The 18,740-nt window shown below is 41.9% G+C and overlaps 1 protein-coding gene across 5 annotated transcripts in view; it reads right to left on the bottom strand.

Annotated features, from left to right (window-relative positions):
* The window catches only part of AMBRA1 (autophagy and beclin 1 regulator 1), a gene marked incomplete at its 3' end in the record, with an annotated part of 131,325 nt that extends 113,968 nt beyond the window's left edge, over window positions 1-17,357 (bottom strand). For 3 of the 5 annotated variants that reach the window (XM_084240843.1, XM_084240844.1, XM_084240845.1), the window contains exons 1-7: window positions 17,120-17,357; window positions 16,499-16,557; window positions 15,593-15,776; window positions 14,810-14,982; window positions 13,792-13,858; window positions 12,847-12,993; window positions 11,540-12,576 (exon numbers count right to left, since the gene is read on the bottom strand). In XM_084240843.1, the coding sequence (XP_084096969.1) occupies window positions 11,540-12,576; window positions 12,847-12,993; window positions 13,792-13,858; window positions 14,810-14,982; window positions 15,593-15,776; window positions 16,499-16,557; window positions 17,120-17,254 (1,802 nt within the window). In that variant the 5' untranslated portion in view covers window positions 17,255-17,357. Of the gene's footprint in view, window positions 1-11,539; window positions 12,994-13,791; window positions 13,859-14,809; window positions 14,983-15,592; window positions 15,777-16,498; window positions 16,558-17,119 lie in introns of all 5 variants that reach the window. The other 2 variants (XM_084240841.1, XM_084240842.1) reach the window with 1 other exon arrangement.
* Window positions 17,358-18,740: the final 1,383 nt, after the last annotated feature.

Genomic DNA, 18,740 nt, shown 5'->3' with positions numbered 1-18,740 from the left:
TGAACCTTAAGGACATTATGCAAAGTGAAATAAGCCAATTGTAAAAAGAAAAATATTGCATGATTCGACTTATATACAGTATCTAAAGTAATCAAATTTATAAAAATAGAAAATAGAATGATGGCTGCCAGAGGATGAAGAAAGGGGAAGACAGGGAACTGTTCAGTGAATATAGTTTTACTCATGTAAGACATTCTAGAGATCTGTTGTACAACTATGTATATACTAACAGTAGTGTGGCATAAAATCTGTTAAGAGGAGAAATTTATATGTTTGCATTTTTTTTTTGTGGTTTTTTTTTTTTTAATTCACATAAGGAAAAGAACCTCCTCAAGGGGGAGGTAGGGGAGGTTTGCTACATTTGCCATCAAAACAAAGAAATGAAAGGACAAAAGTCACCTTGCTGAGGTAGATCCAAAGAGACAGTAGGGAAACAGAGGAAACTGAGAGAGGTATGTGAATATGTATAGGGGAGGAAAAACGTAAAAGCAGCAAGAAAGATTCACTCTCATGTCCTCTGATGCAGCAAAGGAAAAGGGCATAATGTTAACAAGCTGCAATTCTCTATGACAAAGTCATACTTTCAGCCTTTGATTTCTGTATTATTACAACTTGTTACTCCTGTTCTACCTTGATTTTAATTTCCTGGCAGGTGACACACAAGTCAAGCAGCCTTTTCACAGAACCCACCCTTTATCCATGGTATTCTGTTCACAGGGAGACGTGTGGACCTTCTCCAAGATTTTATGCAGTCCATCATTAAAGGAAAGTTGCTTTCGTACTGCAATACCTGACATAGCAAAGATCTGCTCCCTACAGTGTGCCCCAGCCAGCAAATAAGCTTGGCACCCTCACTTTCCTTCTTTGGAAACAGGAGTCTGTTAATTGTTGCTATTAAAAAGTCAGGCAGTTCCTCAGGTGAGGGGGCAGTCAGCTTGTCAGCATACAGCCAGCAGGGGAGCCCCCCCTTGGGTGAATTAGGCAGAATGGGTGGGGTGGAGCAGAGGGTACTGCACTGTCCACTGTCACCCTTGGTGGAGACAAGTGGTAAGGGCACTGAGGAAATCCTTGTCTACATATAATCAACACATTTTGCTTGACCTATCATCATGGTCACCAACATAAAATTGGAATTATACAGGGAATATAAATGGGCAAAACAAGCCAATCCAGACAAAAACACAAAGAAAGTCCATGCTCTTAATAAAGCGGCAAAAATCACTCAACTCTTGCCAGTTGTTATTAGGTGGGAATACAAGGTAGATCTTATCATGTTCCTAATAGAATCCAGAAATCTGGATTTATGTGGAAAAAAGTTGAAATGTCTGTAAACACTGTGAAGACCAAATAAAGGTACCTAAGGGCTACTTTGCGATTTTCAGGCTAATCTAACAAGCCCAGCCATAAAAGTCAAGTTCACTCGTGAACACATTCCCAGGAGTGTTCCCAAGGAGGAGCAGAAATGAGATGCGGTAGATACTCCTCCTTCCCATAAATATATAAGAAATCCAGGAAGAAGAGAAGCTACCTGCACAGCTCTAATGGGCTAGGACCGATTACAATAAGCAAAATGTATTATGCAAACAGAACCCCATACACCTGGTGTTATTGTCTTAGCAAAACCTCCAACGCACCCTGTAGAGCGCTACTCTGAACAGAAACAGGAAAGAGGGGATCTGAAGGGGGAACAATGAACACATGGGAAATTGCTCCCAATGTATTTACAGCACATATATAGATCCCAGTGTAGTCCCTGTAGCACTCCAGCATGGAGAGCTGACAGAAGAGATTACATCTTTTCAAGGTTTCAATGTGTATACATTGCACACAGCCTGCTCTACAGCATTCAGTCCCCGAGAGAGGATATGGGGGATAATTTAGATCAGCCTAACAGGTGCTCATCTGACCTGCAATGGGGGAAGTGCTGTAAGTCAAGCACACTGCCTAGAGGACCTGGAGACACATCCTTCCCTACATAAGGCTAGCCTCCACACTGGCAAATAATTCCCGAGACACATATAGAGTGAGCCTGGAAAACCCTGCTTCGGGGCACATATGCAGGAAACTGGTAACTCTGTGCAGCCATAAGAATCAATAAGACATCTAATCCAAAGTAGAGAGAGAGCAAGGGCAGGAGCCCCCCCCCCCACACACACACACACACCTCTTCCAGGCCTTCATTATCATATTGGTTTCTGTTACTGCAGCACCTGACTCTCATCCAAATCATGTTGACATAAAGCAGGGAATGGCAAACCATGGCTTAGTGGCCACATTTGGCATGCTGCCCAAATATGGGCACGAGTTGAGAATTTATTTTTTATTATTTATTTTTTTTAAAGGATTTATTTATTTATTATTTATTTATGCAAGCACTAGGTACAATCAGAAGCGCGGGAGGGTGAAAGAATTCACCAGAGCCAGAGCGGGGAGCAGAGCAGGCAGAAGGACCTAAGTACACTGCTGAGGGGAGCAGCGGGCGGCAGGAGAGGTCTGCGCGCCATGTGGGACCCTCCTCTGGTGGCCAGGGAGCAGCCAGGGATCGAACCGGCGCTGCAGAGGCTGCGGGCAGCTTCGCAACCCAGCGCTCAACCGCTGCGCCACCGGGGAGGCCCGAGAATTTTTTTTTTAAATAGCTGAAAAACACCAAAAGAAGACTATTTCATATTACATGAAAATCACATCTGTGTCTATAAGTAAAGTTTTACTGACACACAGACACACGCTCACATATTGTCTATGGCAGCTTTCATGCTAAGCAAAGTTCAACAGTTCCAACAGAGACTTTATGGCCTAAATATTTATTATCTACCCTTTATAGAAAAAGTATGCCAAGCCCTAATTTAAAGTATACATACAGAAAGGATCACTCAGAAGTCTAGGAGGCTTTTCAAATACAGTGACCTAATTGGAAAGGTGAGCGGCGAAGGTTAATAAAAGATTAACAGCAGTAGTACTTCTCCACCTCATCCTCATCTCTACATTGCCGAAGAGAAATGGCAGCTTACTACTCCTGAAGGCAAAGCAATATCTAAATGTTACTGCCTTACAATGGGACAAGAGATGCCCAGTTCTCCTAATCCTTTAACAAGTCCTGGAAGACTAAGTGACCCAAAGACAAGAGCGAGTGAATGTCAAAGATAGAACAAGGTCATGTTTCCCTCATACAATGTTGTGGGAGAATAAAAGCATATAAACACCTCTAGGTAGCAGGTATTTAGAATTAATAAAAAAGAAGTGCTCAATATTGAGGAGTAGGATCCTAAAAAACCCAGTGGTAGAATTTACCACTGAGAAACTTAAGACCTTATGGGGGAAAATAGGATTAAGAGTCCCAATCCATCAAAGTGTAAATATTTATAAAATTATGTTCACTAAAATAAAATGGGAACTAGAAAATAATATTTTATTTATGTATTTATGTATGCATGCAAGGACTTGGGCGTAGGCCAGAGGTGCAAGGGGTGAGAGGATTCACCAGAGAGAAGAGTGGGGAACAGAACAGTGGATTTACTGATATACACTGCTAAGGGGAGCGGCAGGCGAGACAAGGGAGGTCTGCTGCGCCCTGTGGGTCAGCTCCCTGGCCAAGGATAGAACTCAGGCTGTAGCGGTGATAACACTGAGATTTAACCCTTAGGCTACCAGGGAGGCCTAACAATAGCACTTTATATTTCATAAATTAGTGATAAGAAGCATGATACATTTTCATTTACCATTAACAGTGTTTATACTCTTCAGCTCCATCAACTGCACTTCTAAATTTCATCCTATAGAAACACCTGCACAAGTACACAAAGATTATGATATAGCATTGTTTGTGAAAGCAAAAAAACATAAACAATCCAGATTCTATCAACAAGGTATTGATTAATTATGGTGCACCCAACTGCTGGTTTTGGTCATTTAAGCCATTGTTTTAAAGAATGCAGCAGATCTATACACACCAACATAGGAAAATGTCCATGACCTATTAAGTGAAATATGTAAAAAATAAAATACTGCATTTAGCATGATTCCATTTTTACAAATAAAGAAAAATTATTTTCATTTGCAAAGACAATCCTGGAGTTAGTACAAAATGTTGACAATGGTTAGCACTGCATAAGATATTCACTTTCTATATCACACATCTCTGTAAAGTTTGATTTTTTTTAGGATTTATTTATTCATGCATACAAGAACCAGGGTACAGGCCAGATGCGCGGGAGGGTAAGAGGATTCACCAGAGACAGAGTGGGGAACAGAACAGGCAGACTGATTGAAATACACTGCTGAGGGGAGCAGCGGGCGCAGACGGCTGGCCAGGATTGAACAGGCGCTGCAGAGGCTGCGGACAGCTTCATAGTGCTGCGCTCAACTGCCTGCACCACCAGGGGAGGCCAAGTTTGATTTTTTTATAAATGAATTTGTAAGTAGGAAACAAATAGGCATTTCAAAATTTTCATTTATGATGCCTTGTTCACTATACAATTTTTGGACTAGACACTCCCTCAATTTCAATAACATGCAATCATATTTGGTGAAGGGGAGCAAGGGAAGCCTTTGTTACAGATACATCTGCTAAGATTTCTTTATTTATTTAGCAACTGTTCATCCAAATACTTAGGGCCTTTCTAATTCTGACACAATCACTGACTCTCTCCCTTCTGGTTTTCACCAGACTCAAGACACAAATTAATCTAAAAATGTGTGATGTTGCCCTTAGTTTAATTTACCCTATTTAGCTGAGCCTCTTTTGTCTATTCTCAATTAGCAGCCACAGTGATCCTTTTAAAATATAAGAAATCATGCTACTCCATTTCGGATGGCTTCCCAATCACTCAGAATAAGAGGTAAAATCCCTTAAATGGCTTAGAAGGGCTTGCATAATCTGGTTCCAATTACCCCTCTAGCTTCATCTTTTATCACTCCATCCTATGCTGTGCTCCAGTCAAGTGTATCAGGGATTTTGCATTTGCCTTTCTCAAGATGCAAGAATGCCCTTGCCCCCAATGTCTACAGGGTTTACTTCCTTCAGGTCTCTGCTCCAATGTCACCTTATTAGATTTCCTTTGATAACCTTATTTAACACTGCATACTTCCACCCAGCACCCCCTAGCATAGTGAATTATTTTATTGATTTGTTTTCTCTCTTCCATTAGAATGAGAGACTTATTGCTGGTGCTTAAATAGTATTTGGTACACAGTAGGTGATTGGTAAATATTTGTCAAGCGAATGAATGAATGAATGAATGAATGAATGAATTGGGCACAGTGGTAATTTCACAAACCCAGTTCCCAGGGTTATAATTAAGAGCCACGCATGGGGCAGCCCATCTACAAACTCCTTGGTTCCCGCTCTGGGTTCCAGCTTCCCTTACCCTCTCTTAGAACTAACTGACTTAATTCTACCATCAGCTTTATCTCCTTTTTTTGATTTCTCAATACCTGGGTTTCTCTTTTCCCAGGAGGAATAAATCCTGATCTGCCCTGACCACAGATTCTCCTATGAAGGATTCTTCTTCATTCTTTGTCCTCAAATACTAAACTGCTTAGTAAGAACAGAATTAACAATTCTACCACTTGTTTAAGTGCAAAATTAACTAGAGGTAAAGCAAAACCCTCTTAATATAGGAATACTGCCTCCTGCCCAGGGAAAAAAAGAACCTAAAACTATCCCAAAATGGAAAAAAAGATGCAATCTAGCAATGCTCAGACCCCAAAATGAAAAAAGAAAAGAACATCCACTTTCTTAAATCCCAAACATCCTACTTGTATCAAGCAAATTCCATGAAAGCCTTCCTCAGAAACAAAAAGAAACATAAGGTACCAACAGCAAACAGAATCATCCCATTTAATCTGATTTATTAACATCAAATTTGGACTTTACCAAGACCAAGTACACCATCATTCAGATTCAGAGTCATTAAGGAAGGGAAAAAAACAACAGCACTGACTGGCAAAGATATTAGTGTCACTGAGATGCAAGCCAAAGACCAACAAAATGGTCTCAAGAGGAGACGATACATGATGCCAGAACATTTAAGGAATGTGCAGACCCTAAGTCATCCAAGTTATTATTAAGGACAGGTGACCAGGTGCATAAGACTTACTACTGGCTACAGGACAACCAATACAGAAGTTAGTGACAGACAACACATTAGAGAAAAAAATTCTAGGTGACATGAGCTCAAGTTATGGTGGTGTTTTCTACATCCAACTCTAGGTAATGCTACTTCATTAATTCAACAAGTACTTATTCCCTTAGACTCTCCCTTAGACTAAAGGATGTGATATAATGAGTCTTTTTTCCTTTTTTACTAAAAAAGCCAAAAAGGATTTACATTGCAAACTGAAAATTGCAAGGGATATCATTTCAATTCCACTTGTTCAATTCAACTAACACTGAGCATCTACTGTATGTTAGGCAGTATTCAAGGTTACACTAGGGATACAGAGACACTGCCCTCAGGGAGCTCACCAACTAGGACAGGAAACAAGTACTTTTGTGTCCTGGGTGCAATATCACAAGGAAGTATCTATATTTAGTACATATGCAGCAAAGAAGAGGAAGTAATTATTTGGGCAAATAGGAAAGGGGATAGCGCTACTACATTTTGAATAAATTGGGTATAATCCCCTCCCCAAAGAAACTGGGTGGGATTCAGATATATAAAATCTTATGATGATCAAGCTGAGAAGACTGGTATTTCCCAAACTTTTAGGTTGCTTTCTCCCTCTTGTGGACCTAGGACAAGCTCTGCAGACATATCCATTTATTTGACTCCATTGATGTTTCTGCTCAGAAATCCCTGAAGAATCTCTATGTAAGTTTGTTGGCCTACAAAGTCTGAAGAGGCTTCAGAGTGCTTCAGACTCCAAAGAAATTCACATACACACACACATACACACACACACACACACACACACTCACTTGCTCACTCTCAGAATTCTAATGAGGGTTCTAACTCTAACCTTTGACATTTTGGGCCAAATTTTATGCTATCACTGTAAACATGTTCCCCAATCTTCATCAACTATAACAGGAAGGTAAAGATCAGAAGACACCAGTTCTCACAACACACTCAGTCTTACTTGAATACCTCAAGTCCAAGGTCTTTACCTATCTCGAGAAGGAGTGCAGAAACATTTCAATTACGAAAGATTAAGTCCAATTTTGAGTTATACGTTGTTGGGATCTTAACAGTGAACTTCCCTAACTGGAATCACTTTAAAAGGACTAATCAATTCCATTTTATGGACAAATAACCAAAAGAGCATTTCTCCTGTTTCCCTAAAAATACTGTGCTGGTTACAGTTTTACCCAGAGAAAACAGTCTATCAGACCTCCAATCTCTTACAAATTGCCTGAAGACAAAAAGCCCTCTAAGTTAAGACCTATAGGAGCAGCAGAGGTTTGCATGGAGAAAACTACTGCATAAAAGTACTAATTTCAAATGAAGTGAAGAAAAGGGCAACCTCTTTAGGATCCAGGGTTTCAATTTGACCTTTGCTATATGCACCTCTCTCTGTATCTGAGGTTTCTCATCTATTTTTTTTTTAAAGAGAGAGAGAGAGAGTGAGAGAGAGACTGAACTAAGTAAACGCTAGGTTTTCTCCACTTTGAAGATGTCATTTAAAAAAGTTTCTCTTTTTCCTAATACCAACCTTTCAAAGCTACAGGGACTCCTGCTTTTAGGAGTTACAATATGTTGATCTTTTTCTGCTAGGTCCTGGGATATCAAACCCTAAAAAGAAGTTTCTCGTGGTAAAGCAGAGTCTGCCAGCCAAGTTAAAAATTGTCAGCTGGAATCAGACTACACAGACAGCTCACCCTCCATTGCCCACAGGCAAAAGGAGACAAACTGTGTTCTGATTACTACCCCTAGGCAACACAGAGCTATACGGAAATACTCACTTGTGCTTAATATGCTATTTGCAAACACTAGTAATTATATCAGCAGTACCAGGTATCAAAACATGCCTCCTTAGTCTATCTCCCACAACAAGGCCAATAAAACAAACCCTCTCCCTAAGAGTAGACTACACGTACACTAATGACACCTTTTCTTCCCTGCCAGTCTCGCACTGTGGCGGCAACAGCCCAATAGTGACACCTGCTGGGCAAATCTAAGCAAGAGCTGGCTCACAGGCAAGAGAACAGGGGCCTTAGAAGGTAGAAGATGGGGACTAGCACCTGTCTGTATTAGCAACTTACACTAGGATGTGGTGATGGGTCTTCTTTAAAGGGTATGTATTGTGAATATTTTACAACATACCTCATTTTTGAAAGGTCTGTCATTTCTCACAGTATACCACATCCTAACTGATCTGAAAGTGACTCCATAAATAATTATTTTAACATACCACTTTATAATGAAACATATGTAATTTGTATATTTTTTTAAAAGATTTATTTATTTATACAAGAACTGGGGTACAGGTCAGAGGCGCAGGAGGGTGAGAGAATTCAGAGAAAGAGGGGAGCAGAACAGGCAGATGGACGGAAGACACTGCTGAGGGGAGCACTGGGTGAGACAGGAAAGGTCTGCCATGCCACGTGGGAATCTCCCTGGCCGGCCAGGAATTAAACCCATGCTGCAAAGGCTGAGGACAGCTTCACAGCACAGCGCTCAACCAGCTGTGCCACCGGGGAGGCCCATTTGTATATTTTAAAAGAAAAAAAACACATAAAATTTTACATCTAGATGACAAGGGACTTCATTTTCTACAATACACATCTTTAAATGTTTGCACTTTAAATTAGAAACACATACTTTTGGTCTATAATTTTTTTGGTAGAATCTTTAATAATTTCTGGGTTTTAAATGGTCTACTTTATTAAGAAGTGACTACATCTAAATTAACTAAAACTAAAAAAAAATTAAAACTTTCTCAGATCACACTAGCTACATTTCAAATACTTAATCCCCTTGTGGCTAGAGGCTACTTTATAGGATAGGATACAGAACATTTCTATCACTGCTTTAGAAAAACATACTGGAGTATTTCAGATGAAATGATATGATGGCTGGATGGTAAGAGTGGATAAGGGATAGAGACAAAAGGCAGCTGGCTACATAAATGCTGATAACCTTTGAAGTCAGGTGATATAAGAGTCCTTTATCATCCTTTTCATTTTTATATGCTTGAAGATGACCATAATAAAAAGTTTAAAGAAAAACAATAAATGCAAATGGTTCACCTAAAAAACAAGGTTATTGCATTGAGAAATACACCATGGACAGTGGCTTGCAAAAATCTTTAGTCCTGCAGGAACAGTTAAAATACCCAATCAGTAACCTACTATGGAACCTTTGACAAGAAAACATCTGAGTCTCACTTTCCTTAACTGTTAAAATGGGAAATTGTGTGCCTCCTGGTAGCACAGGGGTTAAAGTCTCAGTAATATCAAGCTATTGCCAGCCACTGCAGCATGAATTCTATCCCCAGCCAGGGAGCTAACTAACCCACAGGGCGCAGCAGACCTCTCCTGTTTCGCCCACTACTTCCCTCAGCAGTGTATTTCAGTAGATCCGCTTGTTCTACTCCCCACTCTGTCTCTGGTGAATCCTCTCGCCGCCCCTTCTCCCCCACCAACCCGCACCTCTGGCCTACACCCCAGTTCTTGTATGCATAAATAAATAAATCTTTAAAAAAAATAAAATGGGAAATTGTGCCTTGCATGGAAATAAATAATGCAAAGCAAGAACATGGTTATTGACATATAACAGGCCCTCAATAGTTGTTACCTGTAATTATTATCAAAAAGAATTTATTTTAAACCACTCAGGTGTCTCAGAATAGCACACAGGAAGTATTGCTAGAACTGGATGGACAAAAGCTAAACTGAAGTCCACTGATACTATGGAAACAGGCACTGGTACGCTTCTAGAGTAGTAATTGATGACAATCCTTTTATGGCTGCTTTTAATAAACTTTGAATGCCTACTGCACGTTAGGCTCTGTGCTTGCTGCCTTCTCACCGCTCTTGACAAAGAGGCAGAACAGAGTCCCAGGCTTCTGAGGTGGGCTTTCTAGGAGGCAAAATATTCCAAGGCCAGGACTTTAGGAGATGTTAATCCAGAACTGGGTTCAATCACATGGGCAAAGTTAACAACCTACAGTACACTTCTATCTTTCACCTCCAACCAAGTTCTCCTCCATTCTCCTCAGCAACTGCCTACTAGCTCACATCCATCCTGCCCTTTCTCCCTGAGTATGTGCTCTTCTCCTAAAATAAAAAGTTCTCCCCTCTCTCTCTCCAAAGACTCATCTTTCAAGACTTAATTTTGCAAAGCCTTCTTTGATACTTCCCTTTCTCTAAAATTAGATTTCATTTTCTCAGTACCATACAAGGAAGCATTTGGTCATCTACATTTTTGACATAATTTCATGTAAATAAGCCTTGTCTCTACAATAACAGTATCTTCCCAGTGGGTAAAGACCAGGTACCATGCTTATTCTTTATTCCCCACAGTGCCTAGGGCAGTGCTGGAAAAATTATAACCATTCAACAAATATTTATTAACTGGGTAACTCTCTAAAGCATCCTCCCAAAATAACAAGTACATTATGTGCACAATCCATATTCCCACCCTTGTTAGAAGCTTATGTCAGAGAAATTTCAGTTGCTTCAGCAGAGGATGTAATGCAGAGCAATATGCTGTTTGGATCCAACAGGCATATTCTGGGAGTTGGTGATTACGCTAGATTTGACCTTTACAAAATTACAGAAAGAAGTCCCTAATAAATCAAGATAGATGCGCACACAGCCATACATGGAACATGTGGTGGGCGATTAGCTACACCCACTCTGTTGCTTCCATGAAAGAGTTGCCTGGTATGCCAATCCGTGTATGGAGAGGCCTTCCTTCTATGAATTCTTCTTCTCCACCCCAGGGTGAAAGTCCATCTGGAAGATTCACTCAAAGAATCTTCATGTAGCAAATAACTTGCTGTCCAAAATTACATGTCTTAAAAAAAAAAAAAGGACTTTCTTTGATACACATACATATATATGTACTTTTTTGCTTTTCCCTTTGTCAAGCCACAATGTCATAAAACATAAGGTTTAAGAGGTGAACATAGTCATAGTTGTTCAAAGCAACACAATCAAAGAAGAATCATACTAATCTGTTCCAAGAAGGGTCCTCTTTCACTACTTATTTTGAGGCACTCTGGGATATTTTCATGTTTCACAATAAGGCCTGTACATACCAATCCTTCCAAGAGGTCAAAAAGCAGGACAGAGGAAGTCAGTAGCTCTACCTCCTCATGCCTCTCTAATCTAATGTACATTCTTCTTTAAGGTTAAAGGTCCCATGAGCTAACCAGAAAAGGAACTAGCAGAGCCAAAACTCACACTCTTAACCCTATTCCGTCTCTGCCACCAGAACAAGATTTTCCAAGAAGATGCGACCAAAATTAGGGAGGTCAGAACCAGATGTATGGGTCCCAGAGATTCCAGATACAGCCTCAGCATTGATAGGTTTGAAGGGAAAGATTTAAGGAGAAAAGTAAGGGTGCAGGAGAAGACAGGAAAACTCCTGCTTACCTCCTGAGTGAATCTTCCTCAGAGCTGTCCTCAGGCATATCCTGATGTAAGGCCTCCTGTGATATAGTTCCAGATCTGCTGGACTGGGTGTAAATTCTTTCCCAGTGGCCTGTCTCCTGGTTGAAGGCCACCCCCACAGTCCTCTCCTCCTGCGGACTAGCAGAGCTGCTCAGCTCCAGCCTGCTGGAGCTGGGTGCTTGGCCCTCAGTCCGCTCAAGAGGTGGCAACTGACTGCCACTTGATGGCATGCCCTCAAAGGTACTGGGCACTTGCCAGGAGGAGCTGGCCTCACCAGAGGAGTAGCTAGGTGTGGTTCTTTCCCAGCGCAGGGTATCATTGTTGAAAGTCAGCAGATTGTGGCAAGCACGGCAACGGTTCAGGTGGCCACGCGACAGGTTAGAATTGTTCTCACTGCTGTGTGGGGTGGGTTGGTGGGAAGGGCCTGGCCTCTCAGATTCAATGTTATTGTTGAGCATTTCCTGGGCCTGCTGGGTCTGGGGGGCCTCCCCACTCAGACTCTGGTCCAGTTCCTGAAGTCGGTCATACTCCAAAAAGAAGCGCCTTAGGTCACATTGAAGCTCATGGCGAATGCTGCCTGAGTTGTTTTGGCTGGAACTATTCCCTCCATCTGACTCAGCCACCAACCCTGAAGTTGGAAAACCTCTCCCTTCTGTGGCTGAAGTGTACACAGATGCTTGAGAGCCACCTTCCTGCTGTCTTAGCACAGACAGCAGACTCACCGAAGAGGCACTGGTCCTGGGTGGGGGCATGGATTCCGCCTCAGAGCGGGAGTTCAGACTGAGCACTGTCCGGGTCCACTCAGATCCTGTCAGTCCAGGAGCTATTTCTCGGTGATATCTAGAAGGGTGGCTAGACAGAGGGCCTCCCAAAGAGCGGCGGGTGGGACCTAGACTGAGGTTGCGGAGCGTGTTGCCGGCAGTGCTGCTCTGGACTGTACTGAAGGCAGACGGCCGGTTCAGGAGGCCCTGGTCCTGCTGCGTTGATGAGGCCTGCTCCGGGGGATGGAAGGGCTCGGTCTGTACAAAAGAAAAGGAAGGGGTAGTAGCCCTGGCAGAAGCAGGGGGGACACTGTCCTGGTGTGGCAAGAGGGAAGGAACTCGAGTGCCAGAGCAGCGGCTGCAAAGGCACAGGATCCCAAGGTGCTGGCAGCACTCAGCTGTGGGGTAACTGACCCGCTGTCGGAGCCTGATGTAAGCGGAAGTCCTGGGGCGCTCCGTGGAGGGCTGAGGGGGAGGCGGTGGGGGTGAGGGGGTAGCAGAATCTTGCACTGTGCTTTGCTCTCCCACCTGGATGCCAGAGGAGCGGGAGGACAGCATGTGCAGGAAATTGTGAAGAAGAGGCGTCCGGCGAACTGGCTGTGATTGCAGGAGGGCACGCTGACGATAGTGGGATAATTCTGTTCCATCTATGGGGATCTCTGGTTCGTCATCACCCTGTAACGTGGACCAAGGTGAAGCAGGGAGCAAGGCAGTTAAGTAGAAATTCCAGGTAAATCAAGACAAACTAACTTCTTATAATCATCCAAGGAAAACAACCTATAGAGATAGGTAATAACTACCTACCCCTGAAGCACTGAAAACTGGCTAGATTCAGAATCATCATATGGTACTAAATTATTCACTTCCTGGCGCGCAAACCTCTCCTGCCACCCGCTGCTCCCCTCAGCAGTGTACTTCGTCAGTCTGGCTGTTCTGCTCTCCGCTCTGGCTCTGGTAAATTCTCTCACCCTCCCCCACCCGCTTCTGACTGTACCCCAGTGCTTGTATAAATAAATAAAATAAAATCTTAAAAAAAAAAAAAAAAAAGAACAGCAAAAGAAAAACCATAATCTTTAAAAAAAAAAAATTATTCACTTCCAATTAGCAGCATTTCTAAATGTGTACAGCTGGCAAACCAATTCTCTTAGAAACGGCATCTCCACAACATGAAGCCAGTGAGGGGAAGCAAAATGTCAACCAGCCAGAGGCACACGGAATGACAAGCTATCCACCATTCCCTGGTTACTTCTAATGAGATCATCACTGGGGGCTGGGTGTGAGGGAAGGTTCAAAATTAACTGCCCTGTCAAAATTATTGCTGGAACTCTGAATACAGTCTGAAGTCAGTTTTAAATCTTGACTGGAAAGAAATACTTGGGCATTGAGAATTAAAGTGCAATATAATCTGAATTAAAGCACCAGTTTAGAAAAGAACTCACAGTTTAGGTGGAGTTGAACTGCTGGCTAACTTACCTGCTGATTGGAGGGGTTAACAATTGCTGTGAGTAAGTAGTGTCCAAGAGGATCAAATCTCACCAGACTGTAAACAAAGAAGAGACAAGGAAACATATAGAGAAATTATGTTAACTGAGAAGAAGAAACCTGTGTTAAAATTTATAGCAATCGTTACTAGTAATTGTGAGATTACTCAGGTACTCACTCATGCTAGAGCCTTTCAAACTTTCAGAGATTAAAATAACAAGGCTCCATAATTCTTATTATCTCCTTACCTCCAACTGCCAGAACAAGGGAATATGTATCAGAAATACAGTAATGTCAAAAAACACCTAAACTTCCACTCCAGGAAGCAGCTACATTTAAGCAAATCTCTGCTCACCTCAAGGAGCCCATCCTAACAGGGAAGCACAGGACGTGCCCATACTCTCCACAGGTTAGATACTCTGTCACGTAAGTGGCTGCACTAGCAAGAAGCATGAGTTCTAGTGACAGCAAATGGTCTCAGCATCAAGTGATACTGAGTGAGACTAGAAAATTTACTTATATCCAACTACAAGACCAAGAGTTGATAACGCACTGACTGAAATTCAGGCAAGGTGTGTTTTGGATCTTGCCAGCTAGGTAAGTATCAATTAGCCAGTCTGATACATACTTACCTCTCCATCTTCTAGTTTGTTAAATACAGACAACCAGGGATGAGCAATCATCTACCAAGTTATTTAAAATACCACCTGAACACCTTTCAGGTTTCCCAAAAGTGTTCTATTCCAGACCCAGATAGCTTTGAACCTAAAAAAGGTTCTAATAACCCTGACTTACAGAGAACAAAGATGAGGTCAGTAAGGAACAGCTAAAATAAACACAATGAACTGTTTCCCAGCTGACTGCTCAGCTATTTAAAAAGTAGAAAAAGCCTTAGAGGCAACCACCTATCCTGGGCAGGATAACAATCTATCTCCTGAGGTGACAGCAGGTGTAAGTGTCCTCAGATGTTAGTCCTACGCCAGATAAGACTGTTGGGCAGAGCACTCACCGGACCCGTTCCATCTCACTAGCTGTCTTCACCACAGCAAAGGGCTCCCGCCGACTCCAATCCCAGAAGTGGATCTCGTTGGCAGTGGCAATCAGCAGGAGCTGAGCCGTAGGGTGGAAAGCCAGAGAAGCAATGGCATTGTTGCTATCTGTGAACCAGCTTTCACTGCCACCCTACAAATGAACCAATCCCAAATATTCTCCAGTTACAAGCTGCCAGAAGGCTGGGATGTCAATTTTAAGGGAAACTGACTTCTTGTAGGGCATACTTAAATAAGTCCTCTGTAAAGTGATGCTGAAGATCAGTGATCTGCATGAATCACCAATTCATAGGAAAAATATTACTGTCAGCTAATTCTCCAAGTCATCTACAACTCATAAGCAATGAGCATCTATCTGCACAGTTCCTGTTGCTGAAGTCTGTGAAGCCTCACAAGTGGTGCATGACATGGTGCAGTGCACAACAACCCACTAGCCAGTCACCAGTTCCAGAAGCATCATGCTTAGAGGATAATATAGTCCTTGCTCTAAGAGAACAGAACCCCATTCTGAACATATCTGAGAGCTTCCTGTACTCTGTCACAATGTGCAGGTGGAGGATAGTTCAACAGGGTGCTCCTCTTAGAATAAAGGATTGCTGGCTAGATTTCCTATCAGTTCAGTGGGCAAAGACTACCATTACCCAGATGTAGTCCTATGAACCTGACTAGTTTCTCCTTCAGAGTTAAGAAGGCATTGATAAACAAGTCTCTGCTTCTGAATACCAAAGAAAAAAAATACTTACATGTAAATCCCAAATCCTAACCTCTCCATCTAGGCAGCCAGAAGCAATAAGGCCTGAGATGGTGGGATGAAAAGTGACACACCATGGAGTACGGCGGTGTCCAATCAAAGAATGAACACACTTGCCAGTCTTCACCTCCGTGATATAGATATTATGATTCACATGCGTGGAGGCCAAGAGAGTCCTATGGAATCAAAGGGTATGAAGTGACTATGAAGCATGTGAGAGGATAACATACTTATTCCGTTTTTCACGACATAGAAAATTGATTCCCCATCCCAGCATGAAAGAAACTATACCTTGGGTATTAGGCAGCATATCTACAAGCCACTAAAAGCTATTGGATTCTCCACTCTATCCCCCATATCACCTTCAGAGATTTATTTTTTCCAACTGGAAAAACTATCACACCACTGATGGCCTATATTACACAGGTAAACGATTATTATTTAAAAACTGTAAGTTTTAGGGCCTCCCTGGTGACCTAGGGGTTAAGTCTCTCGCTATCACTGCTACAGCTTGAGTTCAATCCCTGGCCAGGGAGCTAACCCACATGGTGCAGCAGACCTCTCCTGTCTCGCCCGCTGCTCCCTTCAGCAGTATATTTTAGTAGATCTGCCTGTTCTGCTCCCCACTCTGTCTCTGGTAAATCCTCTCACCCCCACACCTCTACACCCCAGTTCTTCTTAAAAAAAAAAAAAAAAAACTACAAGTTTTGATCTTCAATGTTCATAATTTCCTTTACTTATTCCCATTAGTTCTCTCCTTTTTTGAAACACTGACAAAGTTCACACATGGTGACTTAAAGAGTCTTTAGGGATCTAACTACAAGATTAAGCTAGGCCTAATTACAGAAAGTAATGTTGTCACAAGTCTTAGGTCAAGTTATATATGAGTAGTAGGTACCTGTCTGGGCTGAAGGCCAGTAAAAAGGTAGATCGTGGACTATCCGGCAGTTCTACTCTCTAGCAGGAAAAGAAAATAGTTAAATACATTATTTATAAACTATGGTTCAAAAGATCTCTCAAAAGATACAAACTATTCTGGATTAGTATTCATAGTGTAAGCTTAAAAATTGGAGACAATGACTAACTTACAACTTGAGAGAGACAAATCTAAATTACCTTTAGGAAAAAGATACCTCTAGCCCATAAATTCTTCCACATTTATGAAGTATTTCCCAAGTTAGATTTATCTTGTCCTACACAAAGTAAGTTACATGCCAAATTCTATGTCATTAACCCATTCTGAGACCCATTCTACTATAACCCCTACAAATCCTACGTCAAAAGAAAAAACAAACCATTTCTTTTTTTTATTTTTTAATTATTGTTCATTTTAAAACAATATTTGCATCCCTACCACCACCTAGGTGTAGTCCCCATTGAATTTCCTTCACCAATGCACCCGTGCACCATCACCACAGTCCCCTATGCTCCTCCCGCCCTCCATCTAAACCCTCTGCCTCCTCCTCCCCTGCAGGATGTCTCTGATTTTTGTTTGTTTTAAACAAAACATTTTTCTTACCTTGCCCTCCCATTTCATCCACCGGGTTTTATCTTCCACCAACTCCTGCAGAAGACGCTGAGCTCCAAAGGCCCGAGTGCCCCTTTCTCGTCCCCAGAGTATCCGGACAGCATTCTTCTCTGGAACAACCTTCATAGTGTTCAGGGGCCACTGTCACACCAGTCACAGGAAAAGAAGGAGCAAACAATAGCTCCGCACACCAATACAGCTAAACTGAGGCCATTCACGTCCTTGTAAGCTGTCCTCATGGAAATCTAAGGTACAGAGAGTAATATGTCAAAGAATATCTATTCTGCAATTAGAAAAGCTTCTACTGCAAATGTCATTCTAGCTCAAAGAAGAAAGCATTCTTTCCATATTTAATGATATTTTCTCAGAAAAGACCCTTCTTCCAAAACTCTCACATCCTCCATAGCTCAGCTTCGTATGAAAAAACAGACCACTCTCTAAAGTGATCATTCTATTACTGTTGCTTTACCAGGCAGAAGAACTTCTGCTACTAAAAGAAAGCTCTAAACAACTTGTCAGAAATAAAGCAAAATGCCTACCTTCCCCCTTCTGTGCTACATGGCCTCCCTAGTTGCTGGCACCCCTCATTTTCACTTAAGCAGCCTCCAAACTGAAGGACAGGTAACCACTTAAAATGTTCTTACTAGAGGTATGACTCTTATACAGCAGCTTCAATTCTACATCCTACCTAAAGTAAGTGCCTAAGAACTTTAGGGCCACATTCCAATACTCTTTTTCCATTCCAGAGGGGAGGAAAGAGAAAGGGGGGGAAATTCAGGTCCTTTTTCTTATCCACCCAAGCCTTAAGAGAATAAAATTATATCCCAAAATAAACAAAAATTCTACTGAAACATTAGCTAGCAGTAAAATACAAATAGAATTGCAGCTCCTCTATACAATGGGATATGTGGCTTAATAAAATGTTTAAGAGAATATGTATGTAAATGTTGTAAATTTCAGCATAGTTTCTTCAACTCAAAGTTGAAAAATACTAAAATAAACATATGGCTTCATTATTCACTACTTGAGACTCAAAAATTACTATATTTGTTAAATTTGCTTTATCTCTGTGGATGAAGATATGGCTAAATATATAGGTTGTTTTCTGTTTTCTTCTGAGCCATTTCAGTAGACGTCAAGACATTCTAACCCTACAACTTCGCTGTGTACCTCCCAGGAACATTTTGCCCAATAACCACAATACCATCATCACACCTACTATTATCTAATACCCAGGCCTTATTCAAATTTCCCCGACTGTTCAAATTTGTTGTGTGTTTGTTTTTTTTTTTTAAGATTTATTTTATTTATGCATACAGGAGCTCGGGTGTAGGTATGGGGGGGTTAGAGGATTCACCAGAGATGGAGTGGGGAGCAGAACAGGCAGATCTACTGAAATACACTGCTGAGGGGAGTAGTGGGTGAGACAGGAGAGGTCTGCTGCTCCCCCACCTCCTTGGGGGGGGGGTGGGGGTGGGGGGGTCAAACTTAAGCCATGTGGGTCAGTTCCTTGGCTAGGGGTCGAACTTATGCCACAGGGATAGCTTCATAGTGCTGAAACTTAACCCCTTGCGCCACCAGGGGGGCCTCCCAAAATTATCTTTAATCGTTG

Source organism: Talpa europaea (assembly GCF_964194135.1).
Source record: "Talpa europaea genome assembly, chromosome: 1".
Classification (NCBI taxonomy): Eukaryota; Metazoa; Chordata; class Mammalia; order Eulipotyphla; family Talpidae; genus Talpa; species Talpa europaea.
Note: the sequence above shows the minus strand (reverse complement) of the source record. Positions and strands in the feature narration are given on the sequence as shown.